Source organism: Hevea brasiliensis, chromosome 16 (assembly GCF_030052815.1).
Source record: "Hevea brasiliensis isolate MT/VB/25A 57/8 chromosome 16, ASM3005281v1, whole genome shotgun sequence".
NCBI lineage: Eukaryota > Viridiplantae > Streptophyta > Magnoliopsida > Malpighiales > Euphorbiaceae > Hevea > Hevea brasiliensis.
This window is the reverse complement of record NC_079508.1, coordinates 50,039,374-50,057,922: the sequence shown is the minus strand read 5'-3', so window position 1 is coordinate 50,057,922 and position 18,549 is coordinate 50,039,374. Positions and strand designations below refer to the sequence as shown.

The window sequence follows — 18,549 nt, the reverse complement described above, 5'->3', positions numbered from 1 at the left end:
AAAATATATTAAATTAATAATTATAATAATACATTATTTTTTTTAAATTATTATTTGTATAATATATGTAATTATTTTTTTTTAATAATATAATAGTTAAACTCTAATATTTTCATCGGTTCAAGGAAAAAAAAATTATCCACAGATGACGACATGCCGTTTTGATTAATTCAGTATTATATGCTTCCCGCGTCTTTTTTATTTCCCCCGTTTTTTATTCAACAGTAACCCAATCTCCCCAATTCAAAAGCTATCACGCTCCAAATACACAGAAAACCTAGCTCACCAGTACTCACCACCGCTCTCCTTAGCTGTAAAATTGGTGCAGTTGAAGCAGGAAAGCTCTGTCAAGAGCGCCTGCGCTCTGTATAGAAGATGTTGAAGGCGAAGACATTCAAAGGAGCGAACGTCTTCATGTCCAGGAACCTGGTGCCGCCGGAGGTCTTCGACGCTCTTCTTGATGCTCTTAAGCATAACGGTGCCGAAGTCTTTCTCTGCTGCGATCCTTCGCGGAATGGTTCCAACGATTATCACATCATCTCCTCTCCTGATCACGTAAGTAATGTCAATTAACACTGTTCCCGCCATTTCTAGTTCCATTTCGCTTCAATTAGGTTTTTTCATTTTTTTTTCCCTATTGTTTTTCAGGAGAAATTCGAGGATCTCAGGACTAAGGGCTGTAATTTGCTAGGTACGGTTTTTAAATTTTACCTTCTTTTGTTTTTACTTACTTTTTTTTTGTGATATTTTTTTTATCGTGTTATTATGGTAACTATTAGTTCTGCATTTTGTTTCTGATAATAGCTTGTGATTTCCTTAGTTTATTCTAAAGTTTCTAAATTTGGATATTGCAAAATTATTTAGTCTATGAATAACGAAATGGCAAAAATGACGAGATTAATGTGTTTGAATTCAAGCATTCTGTTGTTCTTGTGGATATATTCTGATCCTATTTTTATTTTGCCATTGAAGATTATTGTCTGTAATACACATATCATTGAAGATTATTGTCTGTAATACACATATCATTAAAACAAATAGAGAAGGTGGGAAAGAAGATGCAATCAGTTTTTCATACTTTTGAGCAAAATATGTAGGCAATCAAAAAGGGTCCAATTAGTCAGGAGATGTAGCTTTAGTAATAAGCTGTGACTGAAGTTAACTCAGTTCTCTAACACTGGTGATGCATTTTATGCACGTATTGCTAACATTGTTCTCATTTTTGAGCTCATGAAATATTGGGCAGGTCCTCAGTGTGTGCTTTCATGTGCAAAAGAACATAGAGCACTGCCTAAACAAGGCTTCACATGTTGCCTTGCAATGGATGGTGTCAAAGTACTGGCATCCGGCTTTGAAATGGATGAAAAGGTATTCTTTTTATAAGATGACCTATGAAATGATAAAATAATTATAATATATGTTTCTAGACCTGCAAAGAATTCTTCTTCTTCAGCTCCATTATGAGGAAGCTTGCTCTAAATGGAACTGTGTGAGTGTGTGTGTGCTATGTATTGGATTTCTTAAAGATTAATTTGAACTATTGTTTGGAGTACCAATTAGTTTTCTCTATCTTTCTCTTAATCACCCTCTCCCCTCCACCAAATGCCAGTTATCTGCTGTTGGTGTTTTCCAATTCTTATAATTATGACACAGGTCAAGATAGAAAAGTTGATAACAGCAATGGGTGGTCAGTTGCATGCTAAGGCATCTTTGGATGTTAGTTTCATCATTGTAAAGAATGTTTTGGCTGCGAAGTACAAGGTCTGGCACTGCATTTGAAAACTGTTGTTAATTCAAAATTTCTTACCTCTTAAAGTATTTTGTTTCATATAGGAGAAATCCATTTAATTTCCTGCTTTCTCTTTCCTTCTCCTTCTTCCATGAGGTATGCATGTGTGTATTAATAACCCTAAATTGGCTTAGGCTGTTATGGAGGAATCAACTTTAGTGTCTTGGATACTTCCAAATGCATATTAGGACTTCTTGTTGATTTTTTTTTTCTTTATATTAATTTTGGAATTGATTCACTGGAACTTAGAATTGATTCTGAAGTTGATCTTCGTACTAATAGATTTTTAATAATGCTGACTTAAGTTATGTAGGATAGAAGATTTGGTTCCATTTAAAGTTTTTTTCCCCATTCTTGTTGGATAATGGTTGTTAGTCAGTGCTAGTCTTTACAAAGTCAGATTCTATGTTTTTTCTATACGTGGTCCTAATATTTAGATTTGTGCACAAGGTGGCTTATCCACAAAATTTGGGCTTCTATACATCCCTTCAGGACTCGGGAGAAAACTTTTACCACGGCACTAAACAATCATCATGACCATCTGCTTTATGACAGTTGAAAAATGAAACTCTAATATCCTTGTTGAGGAGATTCAAGATATTTTTTGATTATGTAATTTTTTGATTATGTATCATGTACTGCAATGAGTAAGTGCTGCCTTTTTGTAAATTGTAATTTTCCCCCTCTTTTGCAGTGGGCTGTAAATGTTCTGAAGAAACCAATTGTAACTATTAATTGGTTATATCAATGCTGGAATGAGCACCGTGTTGTTCCTCAAGAGTCACACAGGGTCCTTCCCTTTTCTGGATTAACGATATGTGTCACCAGAATACCTGCAGGTTTTGATACAAGTTATCTGTTGTTCGTGGTTGTTTCTGATGAACTATTTTCTTGTTGTAATACTGGTTTGTTGGCTTATTTCAGATGAGCGGAAGGAGATTGAAAGAATCATCACACAAAATGGTGGGAAATACTCTGCTGAGCTGACCAAGAAGTGCACACATTTGATCTGTGATATATCCTTTTCATGGTTACTCAAGAAATTTATCTGGTTTTGGTTCATTCATTTGTTCCTCTCTCATTTCTTTTTCAATGATTTTTCTTAGAAATAACAAATCCTTGAGATATATGGATTGATTGCATAATTCTACATCATTCTTCTGTTGCAAAGGTGCATTTTATTGGGGAATCTGCCAATTGTTCTCTTATTTGCTTATCTTAGACTGCCTTATCAATGAGCATATAACTCTCTCTCTCTCTCTCTCTCTCTCTCTCTCTCTCTCTCACACACACACACACACACACATGCATATGCACACACGCACGCACATGTGCACTCATGCATTTTCATGTGTTCTGCAATTAACTTTTAGGGCTTATATAATCTTTTATGTTTTCTGATCTAGAAAATTGCTGAATTCCTGTCTTAAAATTTATAATTCCTGTATTGCCAAATGAAGTGAAAGTATAATAGCAATATGTGAATGCATATGTAGGTTACCAAAGTTACCCAAGTTTCATGTGTGGTATACTGTTATGTGTTAGGGTAGTCTATTAACTATGCTAATCTATTTACCCTGCAACTGTTGGATGTGAAAATTGTAACATTATCTAATGGCGAAGCACCTGAGCTACTGCTGTTTCTTGCATGCTTTGTGGTGACAGATAATTTAGTTCCCAAAATGCCTTGTCTGAATTTTAATCCCCTTCATTAAAACCTTTAAGAATTTGAAAAGCAAAATTTCTTCCCCTTGTTGAACCATTTTCCTGCAAAATTTTCTTCTGTACTTCCTAAGAAAATTTGTCTCTTAAAGGTTTCTAAATCTACAGTATTAATTAAGGATAACCTTATTTGTTTTCTTGACCACCCATAAGCCCCTGAAGGTGACAAGTACAAGGTTGCTAGAAGATGGGCCCACATTCATATTGTAACTCGGAAATGGTTTGATCAATCTGTTGCTAGACGAGGTAATGCTTACACTAGTGGGTCATAGATATTCTGATTCAATTAGCATTTATAGTATATCAGCTTTAATTCTTCATCACACAAGGATTTTAGACTTTGTGCGGGTAGTAACTGACTTTGAATTTTTTTTTTCTTTGATGAATAGCATGTCTTAATGAGGAGTCTTATCCGGTTCAAGGTGGTTCTGTATCTTCAAATAAAAATTTGAAGTGCTCCTCAATGGCACAGCTTATCCAAGAAAAGTATATTGCAAATTCACTATCTGTGCAGTCCTCCATTGCTGCAGAATCCAGTTTGCCAGCTTTTCCTTGTGCAGTTCCTGAGTCAGATTTAGAAGCTGCTCTCTCACAGAACATGTCTTCTATGTTTCCAGATCCTGTCTTTATGCAAGTTGGGGATGATGAAATGCCTGCAGTGAACCTCACAAATGAAACAAACCTTGACAGTTGTATTGCCAATGACTCTCAATCTGAAGATAGTGAACTCTACTTGTCAGAGTGTAGAATATCGCTTGTTGGCTTTGAAGCTTCTGAGTTACGTAAATTAGTTAATATGGTGCGTAGAGGTGGGGGTTCTCGGTATATGTCATTCAATGATAAATTGACGCACATTGTAGTTGGAGCTCCAACAGAGGTGTAAGTCTGCTCTGAATTTAGACAATATCAAAGTCCTTAAATGCATTGCTTGGTTATCTTCTCATTTACATTGCGTGCATTTTCAGAAATGCCTTGACTTTGTTAGCAACCATGCCAACTTGCCTGTGATCTCAATGTGTTGATGTTTTATGTTTTATTGATTCTTTTTACTGGGATTGGTATTTGAGATCATCTTTCTTGAATTTCTAAACACTTGCTCTCACACATGCTTATATGTTTTTTCCCAGTGAAAAAAAGGAACTAAGGGCCCTTGCTGCCTTCGGTGTTATTAATGTGGTTAGACCAACCTGGCTTGAAGATTGTGATCATGAAAAGAAAGAAATCCCTGTTCTCAGGAAGCATATTGCCTATGATTTACTTCTTCCTAAAGGTTTTCTTATTACTTTATCATTATTATTTCTGGTTCACTTTGTTCTGTCTGTTTTCTTCCCCCTTTTTCACTTCATGTTTGCAATGGAGATTTGTGGCTAGTGTGTTGTTTTTTAGCTGTTTCATTGGGTTGATTATTCTCATCATTTAGGAATTTTTATCTTTTTTTTTTTGTTTGGTTCTCTTAACTCTATATCCTGGTTACATAGATCCTGCGAACTCCATTAAAGGAGCAGTAGTTGGCATGGCTAGTATAAATCAAGGTAAAGTCTCCAATACCCATTCAAGCATTCGCTCAGATCATGTAATGGTTGGTGCAAACTTTGGCAATGGGATGGCTTCATTGTTGGAGAAAAACAGAGAAGAGAAACCAGAAATCAACCTGAAAGGGCGAATATCTTTGGAAGCGACTTTGAGACAGTCCCAACAGAACCTGTTATCTGTTGTTGATGATCAAAAGAAGGGTGGAAAGCAACATGATTCCAGGGATCAAAATAAGAGGCCACTATCTGTTTTTAAGGGGAAAACATTTCGCTTTTCAAACTCCTTTCCTGAAGATAGGGTAAGTACTTCAAATTAATGTTTTATGACTGATGTGATTTTCTGCATCTATAGTTAAGTGGATACTGAATAATGTTACAGCTTCAGTTGATTCACTGATGCGCCAATTGTTTAAATTTTAAATCATCTCTACTCTTGGTGCCTCTTAGCTTGAATTACTTACTCTTTTTAAGTGTGCTGTATATGTCTTTTCTTCTCTACATTTTTTTTGGTTTCATGCTATAGATCCATGTTCTCAGTTTTTAAAACATTCTGTGCAATGTTTCCAACTATATTCAGTTTCCTTTTTATTTCCTTTCAGAGAGCTGAAATTGTTCAGTGGGTGAGTCAAGGGGGAGGGGAGATGGTGGAAGATCATGTAAAACAGAATGTGTATTTTACCATTGAGTGCCATGGTGTGATACCAAGGTCTGTGGATGTTCCCCAAACTACTTATGTATCCAGTCATTGGGTCAGATCTTGTTTAGAGGTATACTCCTTTGAATCATTAATGACTCTTTTTTCAGTATTGTTTTTCTCATTTTCACATGATTATTTATTGATGGAACTTTGAATTATGGGAATTTCTGTCAGAGCAATGGCTAGCATTTGGGACTTTTTCTTTTTTTGGACTCTTCTAACTCTTGGCTTATGCTTCAGTTCAGATGTTCTACTCCATGTACCTTGATTATTATTAAGCAATAAGTATGCATTGAAAGGAGTGGAGATAGGGAACTTCAATTTGCATTTGGAGATGTCCTAGGAGCATTCTTTAGGTTATGCATTGGATATGCTTTTGTTTCAAGATCAGGCCATAGATTTAATTCATAATTAGTTTTTTAAGCTGTTTTTACAACTTGTCATCATGCATTCCATATTTTTTACTATCATATTAACATCCAACTCAAGATTAACAACTGATCTTTTGTTGCTATTTCTATCTTTAGCTTAATTATCTAGTATCTCCTTAATTGATGGCTTAAGTTTTGTTGTTTAAATATCTGCTAATCCAGTCCAATGAAAATTGATAACAAATATTATTGCTATTGAAGGATGGATGCTTGCTGGACGTTGGAAGTCATATTATATATTCCCCACTTCCTTGCCAGATTCCTTTGCCTGGCTTTGAAAGCTTCAGGTTTTGCATCTCACAGTATGACGAGAGAGAAAGATTACTATTAAGAAACTTGTGCTTTGTTCTTGGAGCTAAATTTGTGGAGAAACTGACCAGAAAGGTCACCCATCTATTATGCAAGTTTACCAATGGACCAAAATATGAGGCTGCTTGTAAGTGGGGCATATGCTCGATTACTTCTGAGTGGATTTATGAGTGTGCCAGGCGGGTATATTCCTCATACTCACTGTGTGTGTCTGTGTGACCATTTTTTTGACATCACAATATATTTGCATACAACCTACACCTTTTGCAGAATGAAGTTGTCACAGTGGATCAATTTCGGCCAAAAGTAGTTACTTCTCAAGACCAGGATGCAGGTTTGTGCACTGTGAGCCAGTTTCCTACTCAGGCTGATCGAATGATATCTGGAGAGAGCCCATCTCAACTTATAAGCCAGTCACAAGACCTTAGAACTGCACCAAGTCTGACTGGTGGTGGTAGAATTAACAGCTTTAGGGAAGAGCTCCAAAAATCCAGTGATTATACTAAAAAGGCAAGACTTTTGGAAAGTGATGACCAAAAGGAGCTGCTTTCTTCTGGAGTTCATTTAGATGATTCTGTCAGCAACATAAATCCCATTAGAGGCAAAAATCCAAAAGATAATGGAGAATCTTCTCATAGCGTTCCTGATGTAGCAGCTGCTATCGAAGACTTACTAGAGCAGACAAGCAAGGTTATATTATTAATGACTCTTCAATTGCTTTTTTGATGTTTAGTTTATTGATTACTTTATTCTGTCTTACCTTCAGATACATGATCAGAAGTCACCAGGGAGGACTGGGTGTGATAAAAATGTATCCTATATTATGATTGTTCTTTTTCACATATAATATTAGATCTGTTCTTCTGTCTAATCCTTGATGGTGGAACAGCTTTATTCTTCTGATACGGTGCTTGGTGAAGAACATGGCTCTCACTCTGTCATTGGGTTACCTAAGCACTGGTTAAATAGGTAGCAATGTTATTATTTTAAGTATTATTGTTTGTAATTCTCAAATTTTATTTTTTCAAATGATTGGTCAAGCATTGGATTTTTCTGGCAGGTACATTGTTAGTAGTTTTAATCCTGTAATTTTATGATATTTTTGAGTCCCTACTTTATTCTATAAGCATAAACTTGTTTCATTATCCATCATATATGAGTTTTACTGCTGTTTTTTTTTTTTTTTGTCAGGGTAAGTTTATTACTCTTAAATAACTTAACTGATCTTTCCAGTTGACGAATATATATATATATATATATATATATATATATATATATATGGCTTGTTGGGGCATTTTGCTTTTCTCCTCTTTTTATTTCTTGTATTTCTTTTTTTTAACCCCTTTTTACCTGTGGTTTATGCTTATGTTCTTTTCAGAACTGGAAAAAGAGACGAGTTATCTAATCCTTCTAGAGATTTAAATAGAGGAATGTATGATGGGTTCAGTGAAACTCAAACAGAGTCTCAGGTTTATGCTCTCACTCATTGGCAATTTGATGGTTGTTTGTTTCATGAAAGCACAAATTTGCTTATTTCATGGCTATAATGGGGTTTATAGTAGTATATTGCCTTTCGATGGATGGAAGTCCATTCTGCTGATGGTGCTTGACATTGACAATGTAGGTTGTTGGCTATGAAGAAGATTTGTCGGGCAGGCAAATGCTTATAGATAGAGTTCGAACCCGAAGTAGCATGGCCTAAAGTGGAATGGGGCTCCCTGTAAAATTTATATGGCAGTTGACAACACCATATGCTGAGATGAAGGTTTGATGGCAAATCTAAGGTTGTTTGGCCTGTCAAGATAAATTTTTAATGCCTTGCATCAATTCCAAAATCAACCTTGCTAAGATGGGTGGTAAAGATTAGGCAGGGCTTAGATGGCATTTTTATTATGTATACCTAGATAGTTTTGAGTCAATTATAATATGATGATGTACGCAGCTTGTGAAGTAACATTTTATATAATTAGGCTGTGAATGTCATTTCAAGGATTTTGCATGAAATACGTGATGTATTGTATTGGTTCAGATAATCCTAATCGGGAGTAGTTTTTTGAATTTGACATTACTCCATTCTGCTAAGCTCGAATCAACATAATAGGAACAGAAAATGAAAAAAAAAAAAAAGGCAACTTTTGCATTCCCATCTTAATGCCAAAACTGACAGACTACAGAATCAGGGGTGAAAGCAGTTGATTCCATGCTAACATGACGAGCATATTCATTACGAATAATGTTGTGATTGTTGCCATACTTTGTTTCCCTCCGGCTTCCCCTGGGTGAGCAAGGATGCCAGTATGCTACACTTCAGCGCTTTGGACTCCTTTCCATGTTATGGCATGAAGAAGGATGGAAAAGGCTGGGAGATTGGGACTCCTGAGTAAGGGAGTTGGTGATGGATAATTGATCATTTTAACTCTCCTTTGCTGACTGATTTTAGTTTGGTTGCTAAATGTGACAGTTCTTTTACCCATTGACTGGGATGGAGAAAATTTTCTCCATTAGCTGGGATGGGGAGGAAAAGGGAGTATGCTCTCACTTTGCGGGATCTTAATTCAGGGCCTGGATCTATATTGTTGTGTTTATCTGTATATATTATGCTACTCATTATTTATATATATTTTTATTATCATATTGCTATAATATTAACATTTATATCATACTACAAGTAAAATTAAAAAATGAAATATATAAATAAGTGGATATTTATCCGAGCGATTGATATGGAGATGACCACGATTTTCTTTTCTAATATTTCTATAAACCATTTTTTTATATCTCCGTTTTCAAAATTTCATTGAGCAAATAAGCAAAAAAAAACATACAAATCACAACCATTTTAAGCTATTAAAAATCTCCCTGTTATTTTCATTATATTAATTATATTTCCTTAAACTATATGAAAAATATAAAAAGAAACATGTCTTTGTAAAACGAGGGAGCAAGTCTTGTGAGCACGCGTGAGTAAATCACTCAAACATAAACGACATGACGTCATAGAATCAAACAATGTCAATCTAAAATCAAAACAAGGACAGCTTTGAAAGGAAGATAGAAAGCAAATGCCAAAATAAAAAAAAAAACCACCATCGCCAGAACCAGAAAGCACCAGCAATATCCCTCCAAAAATCCCATTAATTCTTCTTCCTGAACTTGATTCCACGTGGTGGCATGTCTTTTCTTGTGTCATTTGTCCATAATAGACATGAATCGGTTATCTACCATCACAGGAATACTGCCTTGTATGTGCTCTTGTAAGCTCAACAGAGATGCCCACCTTGTGGGTTTCGGGTTTGGAGTTGAGTTGCAGAGAAAGCAGCGGTTGAAGAGGAAGTTTAAGTTTGCTGTGAGTGCGGACTTGTCAAGGGCTTTCTCTCCGAGATTGGGTTTGGACTCTCAGGTCATTTGCTCTCTTTTACTCTTTCTACCTCTGCTTTATGTTTGGGTCAAATTCTTGGCGATAGTCTTTGGTGTTTCATGAAATTACTGAGTGACTTGAGAGTGTTATATATTGTTTTGAGGAAATCTAGGGGAATAGAGTTTCGACAATGGGTTTCGTTTTTCTCTTTCTAAATCTTTTGATGATCAGATAGTCAACAATTGGAGATTTGATGGTGTCCCTATCTTAGTGGTTTGAAGTTTGAACTCTGAAGCCCTTTAATGGGCTAATGGTTCATTCAAATTTGATGACAATTAAAACTTTTTTCAATGATGCACAGCGCATCTTAGTGATTTCTTAACGGAACATTAAATTGAAATTTGAATAGTTAGAGTTCAATTTTTGCCCCTTAAATGCTTAATGAGTTAGAAATTGTAACGATATAGGCGTCTATATCCCAATTTATTTTGATCAAACTGACGCGTCTTTATTCTGATTAGAATGTTGTCCAGTCTTATGATCTATCACAGTTTCCTTGGATTGGTCCAATTCCTGGGGATGTTGCTGAAATTGAGGCATATTGTAGAATATTTAGAACAGCTGAACGACTTCATGCTGCGTTGATGGACACATTATGCAATCCTGTGACCGGGGAATGTGGTGTTTCATATGATTATGAGGAAAAACCGTTATTGGAAGATAAAATAGTGTCCGTGCTTGGTTGCATGCTATCACTTTTAAATAAAGGAAAAGGTGATGTTCTTTCAGGAAGATCTTCCATCAAGAATTCCTTTCATGCCACAGATGTAAGCATGATGGAGGATAAGCTTCCTCCACTTGCCATTTTTAGGAGTGAGATGAAGAGGTGTTGTGAGAGTTTGCATGTTGCTCTTGAAAACTATTTTACACCTGATGATAATCGAAGCTTGGATGTATGGAGGAAACTGCAGAGGCTGAAGAATGTCTGCTATGATTCTGGCTTCCCCCGTTATGATGATTACCCTTGTCATACGCTGTTCGCAAATTGGAGTCCTACTTATTTATGCACTTCTAAAGAAGACATGACATCCGTGAATTCTGAAGTAGCATTTTACAGTGGTGGTCAGGTAACAGAGGAAGGTTTGAATTGGTTAATTGAGAAGGGATTCAAGACCATTGTAGACCTCAGAGCAGAAACTATAAAAGATAACTTTTATCAAGCAGCTGTAGATGCTGCTGTGTTGTCTGGAAAATTTGAATTGATTAGAATTCCTGTTGAAGTTAGGACAGCTCCTTCAGTGGAGCAGGTTGAGAAGTTTGCATCTTTAGTTTCAGATTACAGCAAAAGGCCCATCTATCTTCATAGTAAGGAAGGGGTATGGAGGACTTCTGCAATGATCTCCAGATGGAGGCAGTACATGATGCGCAGTGCATCTCTGTTCAGTACTCCCAGTGATATGGTACAACAAGATACCAATGAAACCAGAGAATTGCAGGCACCTTCTATTATAGAAGAGACGTCCCTCCTGGAACAGAAAAATGGATCACTGAAAGAGGCTTTGGATAAACTTCATGGTTTAAATGGAGTGTCAAATGAATTTGCGTCTCCACTTAATGATGAAATGGGCCAAAGCCTTAATGGGGCCTACAATGGTCTTGTTTCTGTTCAGGATACAACATCTATAGAAACACTTGTTAATGAGGGAAAATTTTCAGAAAACGTCTGCGGGGAAACTGACCCTCTCAAGGCTCAAATTCCTCCTTTTAATATCTTCTCCAAAGCAGAGATGTCCAGCTTTTTTAGGACTAAGAGAATTTCACCTCCCATTTATTCAAGTTATCAGTTTTGCAAGTTCAACAAGTCGCCTGTTTCAACAGAAACACATTTTAGGAAGGTGCAAACAAGTGAGATTGTGGGTGTTGATCCCATGTCAGGGCTTGAGGGGGCAAAAAGATCCAGTGGATCAGCTAGTAGTGAAAATCTATCTCCAGAACTTGAGAACTCTTCTATTGAAGGTCAGAATCATCTGAAAAGCAGTAGTTTGATATCTATTGGTTCAAATTTGCATGCATTCAGTGAAGGGGAAAGGTATTCCGTTCCCGAAATTAATGTTGGTACGATTGTGAAGGACAGCTTAAATGAGCATGTTACATCTAAATCTGTTGATGGTCAGGCATTAGGCTTCAGTGATGATGAGTTGGGCTCAATTGAAGGAGACATGTGTGCTTCTGCAACTGGGGTTGTAAGAGTGCAGTCAAGAAGGAAATCAGAAATGTTTTTAGTAAGAACTGATGGTTTTTCTTGTACCAGAGAAAAGGTTACTAAATCTTCCTTGGCCTTCACTCATCCAAGTACCCAGCAACAGATGCTTATGTGGAAATCAACACCAAAGACTGTATTGCTGTTGAAGAAGCTGGGGAAGGAACTCATGGAAGAAGCTAAAGAGGTATCATTCAAGAGCATACACCTGGTTCCATACTGCATTAGATTGTTAAAAAAATTCTCTCTTGCACACTGATTTTCTAAGCCAGAGTTCTGTGAATATTACTACTTGTTACTGTTGCTGAATTTGATATTGCAATATGTGAGTTCTGATGAGAGGCCTGGATTTTTGTGCACACATAAGTCCAATTCATCTGTTTGCATTATAATCTTTCTCAACACTTATATGAGCTGTGAAGGAACATGTGAATGAATAACAAGAAATTTCTATTGATTTCTCTTGAATCTTGTCTTCCCTTTCTCTATGTTATTGTTCTCTTCCTCTAATACTTCCTCAACAAACACCAATCTCTGTTAATAATTGAATCAACCAATTAGCTGAGTTCGGGAACTAACATCTTATTAGCTTATGCATTATTGATTATTGAAAATAGTGCTGTAAAATGTCTCAAACATGAGTATTAGCTTACAAAGAAATTGCCTCTCTGCAATTTATTATGGAGGTCTTACATTTCATTTTCCTGCAATGAATTTTCCCACTGTAGCGTGTAGGCCAAGGAAATATTATTGACAGACTTTAGCAGTGTACTTTTTCATTTATATACTGTGCCATTCATTCCATAAGCTGTGCGAGTTTGTAGCCAATTTCTCTCAAATAAATCTCGAGGATCAAGTTCGCTGGAAATGTAAGAACCATTGAATATAAGTGCTAGTTATATACCTTGGCCTATTCTGTTCTTTTAACCACCTTGCAATATCTGGTGGTGCTCCTTCAAAATTAGGGACCTAGTCAATGACAATGTAGAAAGAGATGATTCTCCTTAATTTCAATTAATCTGTACATGGGTATATATATACAATTGATTTCTATAATTGTGTTCTACTAATTAGGAAGAAATCCTAAATAAGAAATCCTAAATAGGAATCTGAGAATCTGAGAATATATAAAGAAATAATATAGTGATTGACTTTCTATAATACTCCCCCTCAAGTTGGAGCATAGATGTTAATCATGCCCAACTTGTTACAAATGTAGTCAATCCTAGCTCCATTCAGAGTTTTTGTAAAAATATCTCCTAACTGCTCTCCAGTTTTGATGTGCCCTGTTGAGATGATCTGTTGTTGAATCTTTTCACGAACAAAGTGACAATAATCTCAATATGTTTGGTCCGCTCATTAAACACCGGATTAGAAACAATATGGAGAGCAGCTTAATTATCACACCACAATTTCACAGGCAGGGAGGTCTTAAAACCTGTCTTATCTAGTAATTGAAGTATCCACATTACCTCACATACTGATTGTGCCATGGCTCTATATTCGGATTCAGCACTAGATCGAGAAACTACACTCTGCTTCTTGCTTCTTCAAGACACCAAATTTCCTCCAACAAAAACGTAATATCCAGTAGTTGACCTCCTGTCAACCTTAGATCTAGCCCAGTCGGCATCTGAAAAACATTCAACATTCAAATGCCCATGATTACCATGTAACAAACCTCTTCCTGGAGTGCCCTTCAGATAACACAAGATTTGTCCCAAGGCTTCCCAATGAGCAACAGTTGGGGAAGACATAAACTGACTTACCACACTAACGGCATAAGCAATGTCAGGAAGAGTGACTGTAAGGTAGTTCAATTTTCCTACCAATCTCTTGTATCTCTCTGGATCTTCAAATAACTCACTATCCCTTGCTAACAGTTGTAAATTTGGAGTCATTGGTGCACTACAAGGCTTAGCACCTAATTTTCCTGTCTCTGTCAATAAATCGAGGACATATTTTCTTTGAGACAAGAAAATACTCTTCTTACTTCTCATAACTTCAATACCCAAGAAATACTTTAACAATCCCAAGTCTTTAGTCTGAAACTGGGTTTGAGGAAGGTTTTAAGAGATGAAATACCTGCAGAGTCACTCCCAGTGATGACAATGTCATCCACATAGAATACCAGGAGAATTAGACCAGCCTCAGATTGCCTATAAAATACTAAGTGATCACACTTATTCTTTTCCATACAAAATTCCTGTACTGCTTAACTGAATCTTCCAAATCAGGCTCTAGGACTTTGTTTCAAGCCGTAAAGAGACTTTCAAAGCCTACAAACTTTACCCAACTCCCCCTGAGCAACAAACCCAGGTGGTTGTTCCATATACACCTCCTCCTGAAGATCACCATGAAGGAAAGCATTCTTGATATCCAATTGGTGCAGGGGCCAATCATATGTAGCTGCTAAAGAGATAAATAAGCGAACAGAAGTAAGTTTAGCTACAGGAGAAAAAGTGTCAGAGTAGTCAACCCCATATGTCTGAGCATATCCTTTTGCTACAAGGCGTGCTTTTAACCTAGTCACAGAACCATCAGGATTTACCTTTATTGTAAATACCCATTTGTAACCAATAGCTTTCTTACCAGTGGGCAACGGCAACAGTTCCCATGTACCATTAGCATCTAAAGCCTCAATTTCCTCTTTCATAGTAGCACACCAGCTAGGATGAGATAGTGCCTCACCAACAGTATTAGGGATATGACAGAGTCTAAAGAAGTAACAAAACACCGAGAACAAGAAGACAATTGATTATAAGAAACAAAAGAAGAGATAGGGTAAGTACATGAACGTTTACCTTTACGAAGAGCAATAGGTAAGTCTAGATCAGAATCATGATCAGTATGAGGTACAGGATCTCCCAAAGAAGTAGCTGGTGGAGGATCTGGGTCAGGAATCTCCAATCTCCTGGAATAAACATGAACAACGGGAGGTCGAGTAGGTCTTGAGACAGAAGGATTAGGCTGTGGAAGAGGACTAGACATTGGTTGGACAGTATATATTAAGAGATCATCCTCCTCCCCCTGACTCTCATACACAGATGATTGAGGAAAAATGGAGTGGACTAAAAAAATATGACATCTGCAGAAACAAGATAACGATTAAGAATAGGAGAGAAACAGCGGTATCCTTTTTGGAGCCGGGAGTACCCAAGGAAGACACATTTGAGAGACTTTGGATCCAATTTAGTAATCTATGGACGAACATTACGCACAAAACAAGTATAACAAAAAATACGGGGTTCAACAGGGAACAAAGATTTTGTAGGAAACAAAGCAGTATAAGGAATATCCCCATTGAGGACAGAAGACGGCATACGATTGATCAAAAAATATGCCGTAGAAACTGCATCCGCCCAAAAGTGTTTAGGAACTTTCATCTGAAAAAGAAGAGCACGAGTTGCCTCAAGAAGATGTCGATTTTTTCTTTCGGCCACGACATTTTGGGATGGGGTATCCACACAGGAAGACTGATGAAGAATGCCATTTTGTGTCATATAAGACTGAAATTGTGCTGAAAAGTATTCTTTGGCATTGTCACTTCTTAATATGCCCACAGAAATATTAAATTGAGTTTTGATTTCATTACAAAAGGCACAAAAGATAGAAAACAACTCATAATGATTCTTCATTAAATATAACCAGGTAACACGAGAGTAATCATCAACAAAAATAACAAAATAACAAAATCTAGTTTTAGAAGTAACAGAACAAGGACCCCAAACATCAGAATGAACTAACTCAAAAAAGGATGAAGCTCGTTTATTGACTCTAGACATAGAAGGCAAACGATGATGTTTTGCAAACTGACACGACTCACATTCTAGTACTGATAAAGACTGAAGTTGAGGACACCGCTTCTTCATGGTAGACAAAGAAGGATGACCCCATTTATAATGAGCTTCAAGAAGTGTTAAGATACTGGAGCAAACAAGCAACCGCGGTACATGATTTTTCAGAATGTAGAGACCACCTGACTCACATCCTCTATCAATAATCTGTTTCGTCGTAAGATCCTAAAACAAACACTGGTCAGGAAAAAAGGAAACAGAACAATTTAAGGTACGAGTAAGTTTACTAACAGAAAGTAGATTAAAAGAGAATTTTGGTAGACACAAAACAGATGACAAAGAAATTGATGAAGTCGGGTTCGCAGTTCCAGAACCCATGATACAAGAAGTAGAACCATCAGCTAAAGTAACCGTAGAGGAAGTGAGATTAGACTGAAAAGTAGATAAAAGACTAGAATTATCTGTCATGTGATGCATGCTTTTGAATCAATAACCCATTTGGATGAGGAAGACACAAGGCATATAGTGGATTTACCTGATTCAGCGATCGCAGTGATAAGAGAACTGGTAGGCTTTAGAGATGCCTGATACTAGGAAAACTGTGCAAAATCCTCTGCAGATACCAAAATAGTTTTCTCAGAGGAAGATACTGTAGAATCCTCTGCTGCCATATTTGTCATCTGTGATCGTTGATTTTTCCTCTGAAGTTGCGGACAATTATATTTTGTATGGCCAGGCTCATGGCAATAATAACAAATGACTCCTCTTGAGTCCTGATTAGAACTAGTCTCTCTATCACGCTGATTACTTCTGTTGCCTGTAATTCCTCCTCTACTTCCTCTTCTATTACCCTGTTGTTCATTTGAATTACGGCTAATAAGAGCACTACTGGCAAGTTGTGAAGATTGGGTACTTTCTGTACGAAGGACCCGTGTGAACGTATCATGCAAAGAGGAAATCTTAGAACTGGAGAGAATCTGAGATTTAGCAGTCTCATACTGTGAAGCAAGGCCTGCAAAAACTCATTCTGACCGATTGCTCCGTTGGGCTGCGAACTTTCACATCAGGACTAAAAAGCAACAATACATTAAGTTTCTTATATACCTGTTTAAAATTCATAAAATAAGCCGTGAAAGACTTATTCTCTTTCTCAGCACGGTAGAATGCCTTACAAACATCATAAATACGTGAGATATTCCCTTTACCAGAATACAAAAAATCTAAGTAATCCATCAATTCCTTAACAAATTCACAGTGATTAACTAAACTAATTACCTCACTGTGAATTGAGTTTCGAAGCTGCAAAAACAACCGAGCATCCTCTCTTAGCCAAGTTTGTCGTGTATCATCAGTCGGTGGATCTTTAGTAAGGTGATCATCCTTATCAATGCTACGCAAATAGATCCTAACAGTCTTACTCCACTCCAGATAATTCGAACCATTAAGTTTGTGTTCCGTGATCTTAGTCATCACCGGAATTACATCAGAAATAATATTCTTATTGTCTGTCATTTGTTGAGACAAAGAAAACTAACCGAAACGCTAATCCAAAGTGTTTACAGTAGCAAAATAACCCAAAATCACAAATCAAGCAAATACTGAAATAGGATCTGAGAGCTAAACCTAAGAAGTCCTTTAATGGTATACTGGATTAGGTAACAGCACACAGTGGTGGAATGAGGGGGTTGAGGCGACGCCGGTGATGTTGATCGGAGTCGAAATAGCCGGTCGGCGGCCAAGGTCTCTCCTGAGCTGAGTGGTGAGAACAAATAGTCACCCTAGATAGATGACCTGCTCTGATACCATGTGGAAAGAGATGATTCTCCTTAATTTCAATTAATCTGCACATTGGTATATATATACAATTGATTCCTATAATTGTGTTCTACTAATTAAGAAGAAATCCTAAATAAGAAATCCTAAATAGGAATAAGGAATACAGAATACAGAATACAGAATATACAAAGAAATAATATAGTGATTGACTTTCCATAACAGACAACATGATCTTAATGGTTCTTGTTTCCAGAGGAATGGGATGCCTTTCATGAAACAGGTATTTAAGTGGACATCCTGCCTTTCTTTTATTTGCATTGAAGGATATATGAAAATAGATTCATTGGTGACTGTGAGCACAACTGAGATCACCTTATTTCCATCTAGTCAAATATTCTAACTGCATGTTCTGCATCCAACGTGCAGGTTGCCTCTTTCCTTTATCACCAAGAGAAAATGAATGTGCTTGTTGAACCTGATGTTCATGACATATTTGCCACAATCCCAGGATTTGGATTTATTCAGACCTTTTACAGTCAAGATACTAGGTAATGTAAATTGCGATCCAATGTGTCATGTCTCTTTATCGTTCTTCATGTCTGGCAACCTATGTACCTCTCTAATGCCCCTGATGCAGTGATCTTCATGAAAGGGTTGATTTTGTGGCATGCTTGGGGGGAGATGGGGTTATACTCCATGCATCAAATTTATTTAGAGGTGCTGTTCCTCCTGTTGTATCCTTTAATCTTGGATCTCTTGGATTTCTGACTTCTCATAATGTAAGCTCCAATTTCATCTCTTATCTTTTATTCTGTGTTTTATGCAGTATGCTTCATAAATGATCATTTGGTTGATTACTTCCTTTCTTTTCTCCCTTG

The 18,549-nt window shown here is 36.9% G+C and overlaps 2 protein-coding genes across 4 annotated transcripts in view; both read left to right on the top strand.

The window, feature by feature from the left end:
* Window positions 1-338: 338 nt before the first annotated feature.
* Window positions 339-18,549, top strand: part of LOC110654330 (uncharacterized) — a 28,727-nt gene continuing 10,516 nt past the window's right edge. The window contains exons 1-17 of one of the 2 annotated variants that reach the window (XM_058137366.1): window positions 339-555; window positions 649-691; window positions 1,247-1,368; window positions 1,654-1,761; window positions 2,484-2,628; window positions 2,714-2,805; window positions 3,664-3,757; window positions 3,901-4,390; window positions 4,639-4,781; window positions 4,990-5,342; window positions 5,643-5,810; window positions 6,373-6,663; window positions 6,751-7,170; window positions 7,247-7,291; window positions 7,370-7,449; window positions 7,859-7,949; window positions 8,105-8,538. In XM_058137366.1, the coding sequence (XP_057993349.1) occupies window positions 376-555; window positions 649-691; window positions 1,247-1,368; window positions 1,654-1,761; window positions 2,484-2,628; window positions 2,714-2,805; window positions 3,664-3,757; window positions 3,901-4,390; window positions 4,639-4,781; window positions 4,990-5,342; window positions 5,643-5,810; window positions 6,373-6,663; window positions 6,751-7,170; window positions 7,247-7,291; window positions 7,370-7,449; window positions 7,859-7,949; window positions 8,105-8,182 (2,943 nt within the window). In that variant the 5' untranslated portion in view covers window positions 339-375 and the 3' untranslated portion in view covers window positions 8,183-8,538. Of the gene's footprint in view, window positions 556-648; window positions 692-1,246; window positions 1,369-1,653; window positions 1,762-2,483; window positions 2,629-2,713; window positions 2,806-3,663; window positions 3,758-3,900; window positions 4,391-4,638; window positions 4,782-4,989; window positions 5,343-5,642; window positions 5,811-6,372; window positions 6,664-6,750; window positions 7,171-7,246; window positions 7,292-7,369; window positions 7,450-7,858; window positions 7,950-8,104; window positions 8,539-18,549 lie in introns of those variants that run through there. The other variant, XM_058137367.1, reaches the window with a different exon arrangement.
* LOC110654329 (NAD kinase 2, chloroplastic) lies at window positions 9,448-18,380 on the top strand (the record flags this gene model as incomplete). Of its 2 annotated transcripts, none has more annotated exon segments than XM_058137364.1 (4): window positions 9,448-9,880; window positions 10,360-12,285; window positions 18,098-18,219; window positions 18,309-18,380. In XM_058137364.1, coding segments are annotated over 4 exon segments (2,315 nt in total), but the record flags the coding sequence as incomplete, so codon positions are not given.